Consider the following 16,712-nt stretch of genomic DNA (forward strand, 5'->3'; position numbering starts at 1 on the left):
CGCGTTAAAATGGCGCATGGAGCCCAAATCCTGCGAGAGCTCCTATTGGCTGATGGTCACGGATGCCCTCGCGCTCCTACTGGTCCACGGCCTGATGGTAAACTTTGGTTCCACAGTGGTGCCAGGTCATTCGCAGATAAGGTTTAAAACAATTTAAAATGCGAGCATGCGTAAAATACGTAGATTATTATAAACATTCACTGTAAGAGACGGGGATTGCCCCCAGACAACACACGAAAAAAATCCTGAAAACAGGAAACTTTAAAATTTAAAGTGAAATTAAACTCGACCTAAAGGTGCTTCTTTAGATCGCCATTGCATTAATAAACTATCCACAAGAGGGTGCCAAAATTGCACAAATACCAAAGCCGTCTAAATCAAGAGCCTGGAAAACTCGTTCGACAGGTCCCAAGCTTGACCCTATTTTGAATTATTTTTCCCGATGAGAACAAATGAGAGGGGCTGAGAAAAAATATTCACCAAAAGTAATTGAATTCCACATCAGTGACATTGAGCAGTGGACCGCTTCTTTAGCCTCGCGCACGCACACACGCAATATTCAGTAGTATATGGAATTGACATACAAACCAATTGCAAATTTCAATGCCTTTATTCTGGTTCAAACAAGTTTACATTGTCAGTTTAAAGGAGGGATGTTTACATGATCTCTTTTAAAAAAAATTCAAGAAATCATAAGAATGTGTGTTTAAACTTATTAGCAGCATTTGATTTTCCACACAAGCATAATAAGGCTGTGAAAATGTCTTACCGTAATACTAGTCTATAGTGGACAACAGGTGGCGGCAACCGAGCGCTGAAATAAAAAAGGATGGAGGTAGCTGATTGCTGTCGACAACGCCCAGACAGGAAGCCACTTCATCACTTCAGCTGGACGTCGATCTGCGTCACTTGCCACACCTCCAGCCAGTTGATATTCTGCAGGTTTTGAATTGGATATGCAAAGTCCTCCTGGTGCTCGTTGTTGAAGGTCAATTGGAAAGCGCCCCAGCCACACTTGATGCCAATCTGCACGGCGACAAGGCGGCAGCAGGCTCAGTAAGCGCACCAACTCGGGTAAAGCCCGCAACTCCCGACTACTCTGCTCAATCGTCGCCCAAAACTGCATATTTACGACTTGTTCCCACTTCAAGCGTTTTCAAAAGCTATTTTAAGTTTGAGGGACACAAAGCCTTTTCGTCATAGACGCTCGGTGCAGAAAAGGGAAAAGCTTCCAAAAGCCCATGTCCACTTTCATTTAGGTGACGACTGAACGACGACGTAGCGATCACCTCAAAAGCACGTCCTGGTCCGAATGGGTGTGCTAAAAAAGCGTCCCAGTCTTCTTGGAGTTCCACAGGCGTCTGGTGCTGATGATGAAGTCTTGTGTCGCAAATTTGAAATGCAGGTGCAGCACCGTGTTGCCAGTTGCATTGCCTTTGCCGTCACCCTCGCAGAAGTTGACCAGCCTGCCGGACAAATGCCATGTCGTCTTTGCTGCCTTCTTTGTGTGTGTGTGTGTGTGTGTGTGTGTGTGTGTGTGTGTGTGTGTGTGTGTGTGTGTGTGTGTGTGTGTGTGTGTGTGTGTGTGTGTGCGTGTGTGTGTGTGTGTGCGTGTGTGTGCGCGCGCGCGCGCGTGTGCGTGTTCTTTGCTTGAGCATTGGATTGTCCGTTGATGACGATGCTGCGGCCCACGCTGAGACCGTCGAGCACAGCTTGGAATCCGACCCCCCCCCCTGTGCACACACAATAGGGAAAGATGACAACTACTGCAGTTTACGGGCAACTCAAGTTCTTCACCGACAACGCTGGGCAAACTTTCCTCAGTGAGTCCAATCACTTTTGCCCATGAAGATGAAATTTGATCCCACAAAGCCATTGTGTTGCATGTCGTGAATGCCCGCTTGATTTTTGACGGTGGTAGGTTTACATAATTGGGGGGGACGACAAGAGAGTAAAAATGATTTTTGACATCCACAGCACAAACCATCAACTCACCGTGGTGGTCATGGCGAGCAGGCACATGCAGGACGTGTTCTGAGAGGAACACGCATTGGAGGAGCACATGCCTTCAACCAGATAAGTCAACAAAAAGTATTTTTTAGTTCAGTACGAGTAACAGGCTGCAGCCACAGAACTGCACTCACCCAAGGGCTGCTTGCAAATGAACCGCTGATAATAGTTACACAGGAGGTCGTTCCAGGCACCCATGCAAGTCGGCCACATCTTACTGCAGTTTTCCACGAATGTTGTTTGGCTCAAAGCGATCCCAGGCCCTGCAAGTGACGAAATCCTTGGCACAGAGCAGCGGGTGCCAAGGTACAGCCCGCAGCAGACAAGAGCTGCTGCTGGTATTTCAGACTTAGTCTCAAGTTTCTTCATTCTTTGGGATGGCTCCCTCAAGAAATTTGTGTTCCAGTAGCTCAAAGAAATAATAATATTGGACATGAGTAACAAACAGAGGAGAGAAATAAATCACATTGCCTAAATAAAGCAGAAATAAATAACAATAAATCATAATTGTAAAGTAATAAATGAAATATTAAAGATAAATAACGCCAATTATGTGTTGTCCACTCCCCCTTTTGTCTCCGTTCCAGAGGTATTTTTCAAGTTTAGTCATCATCGTCATCATCTAAAGCAATATAGTGCTCACTGGAAGGACATGTTGAAGTAAGGTGTTCCGTCTGTCCACTGCCACACTTGGCTATCATGCAACTTGCGGTGCAAGCCCATCCAGGTCTGCAAAGTTGCTATATGCCAGCCACTTCTGCAAGAAAGACAAAGTGGAATGAGAACGAAACAGTTGGGTTGAGGGCGGCTCGGTGGCGCACTGGGTAGCATGTCCGCCTCACAGTTAGGAGGGTGCGGGTTCGATCCACCTCCGGCCCTCCCTGTGTGGAGTTTGCATGTTCTCCCCGGGCCCGCGTGGGTTTTCTCCGGGCACTCCGGTTTCCTCCCACATTCCAAAAACATGCTTGGTAGGCCGATTGAAGACTCCAAATTGTCCCTAGGTGTGAGTGTGAGTGAGATTGGTTGTCTGTCTCTGTGTGCCCTGCGATTGGCTGGCAACCAGTTCAGGGTGTCCCCCGCCTACTGCCCGATGACGGCTGGGATAGGCTCCAGCACGCCCGCGACCCCCGTGGGGACTAAGCGGTTCAGAAAATGGATGGATGGATGACAGTTGGGTTGAGTGAGTGAGCGATTGAGAGAGAGAGAGACACGTTAACTGCTCTCGTTCGTTCTCACTGCTCACCAGGTGGCCTGCCTTCATAACACAAATGATCTCAGCCTGACTCCACGAAATCTTGTCCAATCCGAAGAAGTAACAGCATTTTCCATAGTTCTGCCATCTAGTCAGACACCCAAGCAGCTCTGAAACAACAACAAGCACCAGATGAGTCTCTGTGCACATGCAGAAAGAAGAAAACCTGGGGTGGCTCGTTGTGTAACTATTTCCAACACTTCTCGCGTGTCCATCTTGTCATTGCAAATATGCACCTCAGCGGGTTGCTGCAAGACAACAAAGTCCAACGCAGGCCGTTGCGATCACAGCCACAAACCAAATAGGCGTAAACACCTCGGTTTTGTGTACACCGGGCAGGCTTTGTACTATCTGCAAAAAAACAAAAACAAAAATGTATATTTTTATATATATATATATATATATATATATATATATATATAAATATATGTATATATATAAATAAATATATATAAATAAATATATATATGAATATAAATAAATAAAGTGAATATTTTACTCGCCTGTGCAGGTCTGACACGCTCTGAAGGTAAACAAGAGACGGACGGAGAATGACAGCATCATATGTTGAGTGGAATGACAGCATCATATGTTGAGTGGACCCGTTTGTGATGTCAACTCAGTCAGCTTTTGTCTCGTCGTCGGTGCTCGGCAGCAACACAAGTGTGCACAAAAGCTTCCAAGTCACCACCGACACACACGAACACCACGCCAAAAAGATTGCAGACACGCTTTGTATGGCGTTATACAGGCTTCTTAAGTTTTTTGAAGACGAGCAAAAGAATCAAAAACAAGAGTTGGGGTAGGCAGCATAAAAAATAAATAAATAAAATAAATAAATAAAACAATACAAAAATAAAATAATAATAAAAAATGAAAATAAAAAATAAAATAAATGCATAAATACCCCTAGTTTGAAATAGGGGTTTACGTAGAGTAAGTAGGAGTTCAAACTAGAGTTGAAAAATACTCTGGACCGAAACAGGCCTGAGGCAGGAGTCAAACCAGCGCCTACACTAACCTTTGCACCACCAAGGCCTTGCTAAAATTGACATTGTAAACCAGTGAATGTATTCATCCACATGTGAAATGCACATTGGATTCTCACTTATATATAATAAGAAATGGACACTGAATCATATTCAATCATAATGGTAGAAAATGAGTTATCTTGATGTACGTTACTCATCTATTTTAAAATGTATCATTCGATTTGTCAAATTAAAAGCACTTTTTCCAATATGAATTAGTTTTTGTCACACCCCTAATACATACAATAAATGTCGAGGTGCTACTCAATGTGGGCGCGGGTCACATGCGTGGACCCACGCTACTTTAAGTTCTTATATGGTCTTTCTTTCCTCTTATGCCTCTTATGTAAAGCAGAGCATCTGAAAGTGGGGCTTATTGTTTTTTTGCCCCACCTGACAGCGTCGGCCTGTGCTCGCTTTTGAAATCATGATGACACTTAACACTGTCATACTCATGGCCTTCTTTTCAGCATCCTTTGTGCTTTCTGATTATATCCAGCTAAAGAGTATCCAGGAAGCAACGGAGAATGCATGTCTTCTCCCAGTAAGTACATACGGTATATTCAAATAAAAATGATAAAAATATAATTATTATTTTATTATATTGATGGGTTTTGCCTTTTTTACAGTCCCCGTGACTGACTCTCATGGTGCAAAAGCCAATGGTGACAGTACATGGTTGCATAAGTCTGCACACCCTGATAACTGGGCAAGTGCCTGTGTTCAGAATCAACCAATCTAATTTAAACTCATGCTAAATAGGAGTCAGCGTCACCATTTGTCACCATTTCAGATGCACCAAATAAAATGTTTCCAGTCACATCTTGAAGAGAGCTTTCACAACAACAGAGGGATCAAATTGCTCAAAGGTATAAGTCAGAACCAGGATGGAAAATAATCACACCATAGGACTCAGTGAAAACAGTCATCGAGTGGAGATGTGGCATAACTGACATTACCAAGAACTGATGACTGCCTCGTCTTTTTGATGAAAAGACAAGAAAAGGCTGCAAACAGGCCGACTTCATCATTGAAGGAGCTAAAAGATTTTCTGCTAAGTACCGGTTTGAGACAATAATCGCTCATCTTCTTTATATGTCTGGCCTACGGTGTCAGGTGGTGAGAGGGAAGCCTTATCTTACAAAGAAAGTCATCCAAGCCCGACGCATACAGGAAAATGGGTACGTAAATGCACATTACTAATCACCACTGTCATCTACACCATCAAGACAAAGACAAAAAGAACAACACAAATGTGAGGTAAACGTGTAAAATAATTTAATAAATAAAACTTCCAGGGTGAATGTAAACATTTGACATGTATCGTGATATCAAACAAAAGCCGTTTTGCCTCCACTATGAAATACGCAAGTGAAATTAACATGACCTTCACAGAGCCTCATACAAGTGCATTATACTAAGGCATAGAGTAAATATGGTGCATCTCAACAATACAGCTGTAATTTTTCAAAATGATAGATGAACACGTGGTACTAATGAGAAAGCTGTCTGGCATGCATGTTCCCAAAACTTTGCACCCACGTGAAATACTAGAAAGCACACTTTCACCTAAATACTACGTCATCTCTCTTCAGCCTGAATCTTCAAAAACAATTTGACTTTAGGATCTTTATCATTGCAGATGACTGCATGGAGTTTCCAACCAATACAACAGTTGCCGTCGGTCATCAGAACATACAGATCCAGTTTAAAGTTTTAACATATGTTCACATCTATTAATGCAAATGTTAGGCTGACCTATTTGGGACCGTTTTTTTTAAGTGACAGTCTTTGTAGAACTAACTTGGAATTTCAGACTTAAATGAAAAGGATCTGCTGCTGCAGAAAAAGAACAAATGTAGCCATGACCTGTAAGCAGCCCAGATTTATCTCCCGTTAGATGCAGGGCCCCAATAAGAGGGGCCGCTGCTGTTGAAATGCATTGCCAAGATACAGTATTATGTGAAACCGGGGATCCTATTGACTATAATACTCCAAATAGCTTTTCAGCTGCGTCACATTTAAGCCCGTGTCGGTGTATTCAGATCTTTTTTTTTTAAATAAGGATCATCAGTTTATACGAGAGGCTTCTTTTCTTGACATTGGCATGTCTTCACTGCTGAGGGGACTCGACGGCCGTCTCTGCTTTTCCAGACCTTTTCCTGTCAGGGGTTAATATAAGAGATAAGCGTTAGTGGCGCTCTATCTGGAAGGCGGCTTCTCAGAACGGAGATTATATCTTGATGTCTGTCATGCGGTCACGTTTATTTTCCGGATTTCTGTCTTGTCTGTGTCGTAACTTCACTTCCTGTTTTATTTTGTCATCCCTTCCGTTTCAGTTCGTGGTTCCTTCCTCTGTTTCTGTTGTCTTGTATTCCCTGATCCCGATTGTGTGCACCTGTGTGGTTGACACTAATTGTCAGCACCTGTGTCCCAGCCCTTTTGTGTGTATTTAGTCCGTGTCTTCCCCGTGTCTTGTGCCAGTGTGTCTTGCCTCGTCCCGACCACCAGCGATTCCTTGCCGTCCGAATTCCTAGTAAGATTCCTCCTTTCTGTCTCGCCACAGAGCGACGCCTTTTGTTAGTGCCTTGTTCCCCATAGCCTTTTTGTCTCGCCCGAGTGCGACGCTTTTTGTTTGGACTTTTTGCCGAGTGTTTCCCTCGCAAGAGGCGCTTTGAGTTGTCTTTTTGGTCATCTTTTTGTTGGAATAAATCCGCGAAAAGAAAGACTCTGCATCCGAGTCCTCCGCCTTGTTCCCTGCCTGACAATGTCAGCACAAATGCTGCGATGTATTCATTAGGTCAACACCGGGTCGAATTGACATTGCAATAGTCATCATTGTCACATAGATTTCTATCTAATGTACATATCTCATAAACTATTAGTTATGGACCTCCGATTAACCCCAACTAACCCCATTAAACCTCAACTAAAGTTCTAGTAAGCTTTACTTGTGGTCTGTGTTGTGTTTACCTGCGACCAGTCTTGGGCCGGCCACTCTTGCTACTTTTAGAGGTTTTGGGTCTCTCAAGCCTCATCAGTGACTGTTGCATGCTCTCCTTTGTGTAGGCCAAATACACATAGGACAGGTCCACCTCGAAAGGCTGCAGGATGAGAGTCAAGCAGGGTGTTGAGAAGAAAAGCGACAGGTATCGAATATTTGTCAATTGGACGGGAACAAGTAGAGCAGAAAAACCTTACGTCTTTTTCTTTTTTGCCTGGAGCAGGTGTTTGTTTTCTCATGTTGTTGCCAGTGAAAGCGACACATTTCTGACACGAAAAAATACAAATTATAGACAATCTGGATCTTGAGGACCATCGTGATTCACTTCATCAAATAAAAACAACGGTGAGTCTCAGCTCCATAGTCAAGTTAGCAAAACAAAACAATTACCAGCTGCCATTCTCCAATGTCTTCATTCCAGTGCACATAGTTCTCAATCATCTCCTACAGAGAGGGAAAATGTCAAAGTTATACATACATAGTTATAGAGAATGATCTTTATTCACTACTTGACTGGATGTATCTCTCTCGTGTTGGCAGTTTACAGGGAACTCTTTATGAAAATTACCACTCACAGCAAGGAATGAAAAAGTGTTAGCAATGCTTCTAGCTAGGGAAAGAACAGCAATCGCATCAACATACACTCTTATTCTTAAAAGTTAGGTTTACATTTCTAGCAAAAAAAGTACTGAGAAACAACTTGCAAGCTAAATTTACAACAAAACAGAGCCATTCTTTGGCTGTCTGCTCTGAGCATGTGGTAAAGTTACTTCAACTTTAGTCAACTTACGTTTTTCAAGGACAGAGTTTATACAAGGTCTCAGCATGTATGAACAACTGAAAAAAATTATAATAGTAATAAATAGACACAGACCTGATATTCTTGAGGAATAAAGTTGTCTATGATCAGCATTTGGAGTCGCAGCTCCCGGCTCAGCTGGCGAATGTTCTCCAGGAGGCCCTCAATCTCTCGGTGATGTTCTTGTTGCAAATCTGCCAACTGAAGTAGGAAGGAGAAGACTCAATGTGAAGGGTCACATGGCATATCCAAGCACATTCCAATTAGTGCCTACAAACGTTTTTCACAAGCATTTAGTGCGAGCACAATTCAACTGATTCTCACACAAATTGAGGAGCAATGTGGCGTCAGATTTGTGAAATGGCACGTTTCTGCCACCTGCAGGGTGTTCAACCTTGAAGAAGGTCCGCAGACGTTCCTTTCATAATCTAATTCAACTTATGCTGAATATACATCACCGCCAGAGTCACTTACCTCTGACTTGGCAGCCATCAACATGGTCCAGACTTTTTTCAGTTTCTTGGTCTTTCCTTGGGCCTCCTCCTGAAGGCTTGTGTACTTTTCCTCAATGTCCAAGCGTTCTTGCTGTTTTGGAAATACACAGATGCAGATTTACACAGATACACATGGCTGCAGTGGTACCGTAGGTAGGAAGAGTTTGACAAGCCATTTTTAAGACAGCTCCCTCCATATATTGCATTGCAATGTGCTTGTGGTCTGGAATGTGACCCCCACAATGAATTACAGTATTTAATAAGAAAAAAAATAAAAAAAATCAGTTAAACAAACAAACAAGAGTTGATTTCCCATGCAATGTGTTTACCTCCTTTTCCTCCAGTTCCTTGCGAAGGCGCTCCGCCCTCCGTCGGCGTTCCTCCAACTCACTGTTGGACTCCTCGAGAAGCTTCTCCTGTTCTTCAGCCTTTGCCAGGAGGTCGACACCCCCTACAATTACCTTCTTCTCCAAGGCTGACAATTTCTCACGCAGAAGATGATGCTCCTGCCTAAGAGTGATAATATGATGTGGTGAAAAATGTGACGTTTTTTTTAAACATCCTAAAACTCGATACACAGAAACAGGCTCCAACAATAAGTTACCCTCCAAAACTGTTACGCTATGTTCTGACTGTCTGCTTTGTGCACACTTGCTCCATTTTTGCTCCTCTTATTTATTATGTTATTTGTTTATTCATTATTTATTCATCGCTCTTATTTATTCATTGTTTGTGCCTTCTTGTTTTTATTTTTTGTGTTGTTTACTTGTATGTATATTGTGTACTATGTCTTGTCACCGTGGGATAGTGGGAAACGTAATTTCGATCTCTTTGTATGTCTTGGCATGTGAAGAAATTGACATTAAAGCAGACTTTGACTTAGACACAAAAAGTCCCCCCAAAAAAACTTTGATGTGCACTGTGAAAGAAAAATTCATTTTAAGTACATATGTGAAGATGTGTTGCTATTCTTCTGGTTTACTCACTGAGCTTTGAGAAGATCCTTCTCCCTCTTCTCCAGCTCAGCTTTTGCCTTGTTCCTCTCCTCCTCCTCCATGTCCAACTTGGCCTCCAAAGCCTTTCTCTCTTCTTCAATTTTGGCCTGCATCTCCACCATCTTTTCTGGTGAAACCTTCTTCTTCCCTGAAATAACAATATGTGCTAACTGGATTCTGCAATATCTAATATTTTAAAGGCACAATGGTTACAAACCACAGAAGGAATTGAATCTTGGACAGAAATGTCAGTTGTGGCTTAGCAACAACCTACTTGAAAATAACCTCAGAATATGTCATATGCTTTCGTTAAAAGCAAAACATTTGCTACAGGACAGATGGACCATAAATATTCTTACACCGACCTCTTTCTCCTTGGAGGAAGAAGAGTTGTAAAGACAAAGGCAAAAGGAGGAGAAAGAACACACGAATGTTAGACAAATACCAATACAGCAAAGACAAAGAAAATAAGAACACTTAACGCAGGTCAGTGAATGAAAAATGGTACAGGTGAAGGCTTGAAGGAGTAGAATAAAGCTGAGCCATGAGCTGACTGTGGGCATTTTTTTTTAGTCCCAATGATCGTCACACACACATCTGGGTGTGGTGAAATTTGTCCTCTGCATTTAACCCATCCCCTGGGGGAGGGGGGAGCAGTGAGCAGCAGCGGTGCCGCGCTCGGGAATCATTTGATGATCTAAACCCCAATTCCAACCCTTAATGCTGAGTGCCAAGCAGGGAGGCAATGGGTCCCATTTTTATAGTCTTTGGTATGACCCGGCCGGGGTTTGAACCCACAACCTTTCAGTCTCAGAGCGGACACTCTACCACTAGGCCACTGAGCTAGTGGTACAAATTAACTAAATCTAACATTCATCAACTTTAGCAATAAAGGGATGTGAGGATGCGAGGTGTGTGTCATATGCATTTTGCTACCAGAATAGTGGTGGAATAGAAAAAAAAATCCTGAGAGAACTACTGACAAAACTTCCGTCAAATTAATGCATCAAGAAAGCAGTTCACAAACTCAAATTTCCTCTCTACAAGAGGAGAAAATAGATTCAAGGCCTTGTAATTGTTACCTCTTCGTCTCCTGCGTCCTTGTCCTGCGTCCCCTCCTTCTTCGTCCCCTTCATCGGGCTCGTCCGAGCCGCTGCCCTCCGAGCCGGAGATCTCCTCACCTGGGACCGTCAAGGCATTATGAAACAGTATAATGTCACAAAGACTACGACATAAGAAGAGTGTGCTCAGCTCAGGTGGGGTCAGGAGGAAACTTATTACCCTCCTCAAGTTTCTTCTTCAGATCCTCAATTTCCTTCTGAAATTTGCGCAGTAGAGCTTCCTTGGGGTCCTCGTTGATTCTGGCCTTATTCTTGATGTTCTTGGCTCTGTTAGCATAGCGCAGAGTGCTGATGGTCTCGTCGTAGTTGTAGTCCGCGGGACCTATGTTTGCACACTGGTCGGCGACAAGCCAAAACGTCAGCACGCTGAAGTCTTGCCAAATCTCGGAAAATATCTCCTTTGTTTGGCCTTACCATCAAGGTCTTGGAGTTCCCTCCTAGGGAGTCCTGCAGCAGGCGGGTAAGTTTGGAGTTCCTGTAGGGCACATGGGTGCTCTTGCCATCCACAAGGGCGGAGATGACGTTACCCAAAGTGGAGAGTGACAGATTGATTTTTGTGGCTTCCTTCAGGCGCTGGCCTGTGGCCCCCGTTTTACCCTGTCTTTCTGAACCCTGTGAGGGGGGTACACATATTAAATTAATAGTAAGAATCAGGCCATGTCCACAATCAAAACCTTTAGCCATGGTAAAGGCTAAACTTGATGCAGTGTTTTCCTTAACTGCCAAATTCTGTCCACATGATATTCAAAAATAACTCCTCTGCACTCTTGTGTTACACACATTTTCCTGCTTGACACTCTAGTAAATGTAGTCTTACCCCAGTATTGTGAATAGAGGTTTAGTTTTGACCACAGAGAGGAAAAAAATATGTACACGTGGATCATAACCATTGATAAGTTACTGTGATGATAATTTCCGTTTGTGGAAGTGATATAAATGATGTTTGACATACTGCGAGATCAACAAGATGAAGCTTTCCCATGCGCACGTGCTGATTTCCATCTACGCCCTTCTCGCTGCACTCGATGGTGATGGTGAAGATGGCGTGTGATCGAGAGCTGTGCTCATTCATATTTGTGGCACCAACAGAGCCTATTGAGAGGAAAATGCAGAAAACAGGTGGTTGGATCAAAACAATGATGAAGCTACACACAAACAACTATTGTATGCGAGTTAAGAGGCTACTCCAGAGGTGGGCAAACTTTTTGACTTGCGGGCCGAATTAGGTTCTAAATTTTGACCGGGGGGCTGAACCAGGAGCAGATCGATGTAGTGTTTGTGTGAAGTAATATAAACGACCTGTAAAGGTCACTGCATAAAAGGTTTTGGCCTTTAGTAGGTAGTAAAGCATGGATATTCAAAAAAAGTTTTTTGAAAACAAATGCATTTATTAACAGCATTAAAAAAAAAAAAAAACATCCCTAAAAAACTGCTATCAGCGATTCTCATAAAATACGACACTGTCATTATGAATAACAGTCTCCATCACTTCAGTGCCTGCAGGTCAGATTAATGAAAGATGTTTATCTTATGAGATCACATCAAACAGCAAACATTCTGACCAAATATATCATCTTGACGAATCGGTGAAAGCATACATCCAAAAAAAAATAATCAAAACGGCAACACGGTGAGGGGTATCTGAAAATCATAGCAGAGTTTTAACTCACAAACACCTGGTAACAGAGGTGAAGAAACGGGAAACACTTCCTTAAAGTAAGCCTTAAGAACTTTACAGGTTAAGATTAGTCACAAACAGGTGGTGCATCAATGTCCTTGAGCATCCTGCATTGTTTGAAAATGAGAATGGTCGCTAGTTTCAATCCCTGCTATTTGTACAGATCATATTCAAAATGCATTTTTTTACAACAAACTTGAAAGCCTCCCCTTCATTTTCAGTGGGAACAGTGTTGTTGGTCTCCCTTTTTTTGCTAGTGTGTCACAGTCTGGAGTAAAATTTGTTGTGGTAATTCTTAGGAGAGATCCGAGGTGTTGGTCCGTTTACCTAGATCTGTGACGGGTTGATGTTGATGTTCATGTGGCTGAACGTCACGTCGCGTACGTCGAGCCAAATTGGCCACTTTTTAAACACTCGGCACTCAGTGTCCACCTTGCTTTTCCTTGGGCGACTCATTTTAATGGAAGGATTCCAGGGGAAGGTTTGTGGGTGGCTTTAGCGTAAAACTGTATCTAAAAGCTCGGCGCGCAAATTACAAGAATGCTGTCGTCACAACCCACGCTCTAAATTCGGCACTGATACAAATACAGCGCGAGTGCGCTATTTCCGTACTACTGAGTGAGTGAGTGTGCACCGAGCTTTGTGACACGGCTTCCGGTAGTACCGTATTTGCCGGTGTACAGGTCGACTCGGTGTATAAGTCGACCCCCTAAAATCTGACGGAAATTTACGATTTTATGATATATCCTTTCTATAAGTCGAGCTCAATTGTTGCATTATATTAAACTTCAAAATTCAATATGCGAAATTTATTGACAAAATGTGTTCAAATTCCGGGAGGCCGTGCGCATGCGGCTGTTTATAAGCACCGCGGAGGAGATCGCGGAGCCTCATTCGACTTCCAGCGGCCGGCGAGCTCGCGCACGCCGCCCGGCACCAACGGGAGGCCGGAAATAGCTCCAAGCCGAGCGGATCGGCACTTTATAAGCACCGCGGAGGAGATTGCGGAGCCTCATTCGACTTCCAGCGGCCGGCGAGCTCGCGCACGCGCCCGGCACATCCGGGAGGCCGTGCGCACGCGCCAAGTGGCCGAAAATAGCCCCCGCCGAGCGGATCGGCTGTTTATAAGCACCGCGGAGGAGATCGCTGAGCCTCATTCGACTTCCAGCGGGCCGCGCACTCGCGCACGCCACCCGGTTCAAATTTTCTAAGTGCAACGCACAATGAGATGCATGAGAAACGGCCTTGGTTACCATCACATTTGAAGCGATGAATACGAAGTTAAATTTTATGACTCGGTGTATAATTCGAGGCGGCTCGGTGGCGCACTGGGTAGCACGTCCGCCTCACAGTTAGGAGGGTGCGGGTTCGATTCCACCTCCGGCCCTCCCTGTGCGGAGTTTGCATGTTCTCCCCGAGCCCGCGTGGGTTTTCTCCGGGCACTCCGGTTTCCTCCCACATCCCAAAAACATGCTTGGTAGGCCGATTGATCACTCCAAATTGTCCCTAGGTGTGAGTGCGAGTGCGAATGGTTGTTTGTCTCTGTGTGCCCTGCGATTGGCTGGCAACCGGTTCAGGGAGTCCCCCGCCTACTGCCCGATGACGGCTGGGATAGGCTCCGGCACGCCCGCGACCCCCGTGGGGACTAAGCGGTTCAGAAAATGGATGGATGGATGGATGTATAAGTCGAGGTCGATTTTTTTCGGTCGATTTTGGATCGAAAAAGGTCGACCAATACAGCGGCAAATACGGTAAATGCGCAGGCGAGTGGTTCCCCATCTACTGGGGAAACGCAGTCATTGCAGGCAAAATGACCCCAAAAAAATGTTTAAAAATACAATTTATTTAGGGTTGGCGGGCCGGATTAAAGTTTGCCCATCCCTGGGCTACTCAGTGTTGTGTAAAGTACAGGCTTGTTGATAAAGCCTCTTTACAGTCACTTTGAGTTCCTCGTTATTTGCAGTGTGGGGTTGCCACATCACTCCATTGAAAATCTTTGCAAACAGATAAACAGTAAAGTTGGAATAAGTGGTTGTTAATTCTCTTCTTACGGTTTTTGTTGCCCAAAGTCATGATTCTGTCCATGTCGTCAGCATTGTTCGCCACATATCCAGAAAGATCTTTGATATACACGCCAACATCTGGTCTTTCTTTAACCTAATATAGAAAAAAAAAAAACAGTGATGCGCAAGAATGATTGATTCCCTTAGAAGCCAATCTACAAATGAAGCAGTATTTTTTGCAGCTGTTTCAAGAAGAATCACTGAATCAACACCATTTTTGGTAACAGATATGATACCTCCAGTCTCTGCGTCTGGTCCTTGGACAACAAGTCACGCACTTCTTCATTATAAATCTCCAGGTATGATACATGAACCAGAAACCTGTCGAGGTGTATAACAGTCTCTGACTCATCAAAATATTAGTAGTTGCTCCAATATAATTTCAATTTTTTCAAGCAACACAATGTTTAGATGCATTCTGCAAGTTAAAAAAACAAAACATGGCATGAATGTTTTAGGTGCAAATTTAACATTTTAATGAAATATTAGATTGTATAGACAATGAAATGGAATAATATAAATGAAGGGGCCAATATTGATAATGAGGAAATAAAAGCCTCAAATCTGTCATTTTTACATACCTAGTGTCTCCCTCTGCTTTGGCAATGTGACCAAATATATGTGCAAAGGAATTGGGGATTATCCCTCGGAGCTCTGGCACTGCTCGTAGACCTTCCATGGTGAAGGTCTTACCGGTTCCAGTTTGGCCATAGGCAAAGATGGTACCTGAAATAAACAGAAGCACATAGATGCAAAAAAAAAAAAAAAAAAATCCCACTGAGATTCAATATGGGTTGCAAAATGTAACATATCATCATAATGGCTATTGAAGACTGATACACATGAAATGGGTTTTGCAATGATTGATGCAGGATCCCTTTTAGATGTGCTGGTGTATCACCTGTGACAGCAGTACATGACCTAGAACTTTTCTGACACATCTTGAATACTTTGGTGGTGTAAAATAAGATTATATAAATGTAAAATAGGGGGCTTGGCTCAATAAAGGCTGGGAAATGATGGTTTATGATTCATGACAATGTATTGAAACATCATTCAGCTTTATGTGGACAGACTGTGGAGGGCTGACTATTCAAGTGTCTAGTGAGTGTATATGAATCCACACAGGCTATTAAGCAAAACATGATCACATAATACTACTATATTATTAATACCATTGTATCCTGCCAGCACCGAGTCAACGATGGGCCGGGCAGTAAGGTTGTAGACATCCAGCTGTTTGCTCTCTGGTCCAAACACCGTGTCAAAAGTGAATGTTTTGGGAGGCTCCTGCTGAGTGTCCAGCTTGTTGACCGTGATGGTACCGCGGAACTCGTCCACGGCGACGGCCAGCTTGTAGCACATCGCAGTCTCTTTCTGGTTCAGCGGACGACATCGTACCACCACCTTGACGTTATCGCTCACCTCCGGCTTTTCAACCTTATTGCTCTGCAAGATATCACGGTCGGTCATTGCGCGACACGTAAACACAGTCATAACGCTACAGTGGAAAATTGGAAGGGCTTGAATTGATTAACGCCATTAGACTCTGAGTAGATTGGTTAATTAGCACTAGTTTCTGTTTGTTGGCGCTTGGTTGCTAAGGATGACGAGACGCAAACAATACAGATTACAGATGACATCAACGGTGAGAAAAAATGAGAAATATTTCCAGTGACTAAACCCATTCGTTGAAACGGACAACGACGAAGCGCAAAGTGCACATTTTCCTAACATTCTGGTTAACGGCGAGTGAGCTAACAGGCTAACCGGTTAGCATCACATCGTTGGGATCGGAGGAAGGGAGGAAACCCTTGGCGAACAAAACACAAAATACAAATGGGCGGAGCAACTTACCGGCATGGTAAAACAGCAGGGAAGTAGTTAGAGTATACGTGCAATGACCGGTGTTTGTATTATTGTGTCCGTTGAGCATTAGACTGGTTATTTTAAGAATTTAAAAGCCATTGTGGAATCCATAATATCAGCCTCACGTTCCGTAGCTCGGCTAAGACTGTGCGTAGTGCGCATGCGTCACCTGCTGGGGGCGACTCGGAGGAATTCCTCACAGCTATCATAAGGTGACGTGGACATTTATTAATGAAATTAAACGCAAAAAGGCGTCTGCAACCTCAACTAAATTTGGTCTCAAAATGTACACGGTGTGCTTTCCGTCGTACAGAAATAAGTTTCCAAATACAAAAACGAACCCTCACCTGCTTCATCACTCACAGTGTTAAATGTCTGGACTTTAAGCATCAATGC

At 43.5% G+C, this 16,712-nt stretch overlaps 1 protein-coding gene and 2 long non-coding RNA genes across 3 annotated transcripts; 1 reads left to right on the forward strand and 2 right to left on the reverse strand.

The window, feature by feature from the left end:
• Positions 1-591: 591 nt before the first annotated feature.
• On the reverse strand, positions 592-2,271 carry LOC137840097 (uncharacterized). Its single transcript, XR_011086539.1, has 3 exons — positions 2,145-2,271; positions 1,996-2,066; positions 592-1,733 (listed from the first exon to the last, which is right to left on the reverse strand). It is a non-coding gene; the product is annotated as an uncharacterized lncRNA (long non-coding RNA).
• LOC125984953 (uncharacterized) lies at positions 1,687-5,881 on the forward strand. Its single transcript, XR_007487170.2, has 3 exons — positions 1,687-1,823; positions 1,978-4,837; positions 5,410-5,881. It is a non-coding gene; the product is annotated as an uncharacterized lncRNA (long non-coding RNA).
• kif3a (kinesin family member 3A) lies at positions 5,550-16,482 on the reverse strand. Its single transcript, XM_049746976.2, has 17 exons — positions 16,305-16,482; positions 15,623-15,896; positions 15,029-15,173; positions 14,684-14,768; positions 14,436-14,541; positions 11,659-11,798; positions 11,121-11,318; positions 10,867-11,041; positions 10,668-10,766; positions 9,577-9,733; positions 8,920-9,100; positions 8,571-8,681; positions 8,172-8,297; positions 7,688-7,741; positions 7,495-7,563; positions 7,267-7,397; positions 5,550-6,455 (listed from the first exon to the last, which is right to left on the reverse strand). Exons 1-17 carry the CDS (start codon positions 16,308-16,310, stop codon positions 6,407-6,409), a joined length of 2,106 nt encoding a protein of 701 aa, XP_049602933.1. The 5' UTR covers positions 16,311-16,482; the 3' UTR covers positions 5,550-6,406.
• Between the last annotated feature and the right edge of the window lie 230 nt (positions 16,483-16,712).

Source organism: Syngnathus scovelli, chromosome 1 (genome assembly GCF_024217435.2).
Source record: "Syngnathus scovelli strain Florida chromosome 1, RoL_Ssco_1.2, whole genome shotgun sequence".
Lineage (NCBI taxonomy): Eukaryota > Metazoa > Chordata > Actinopteri > Syngnathiformes > Syngnathidae > Syngnathus > Syngnathus scovelli.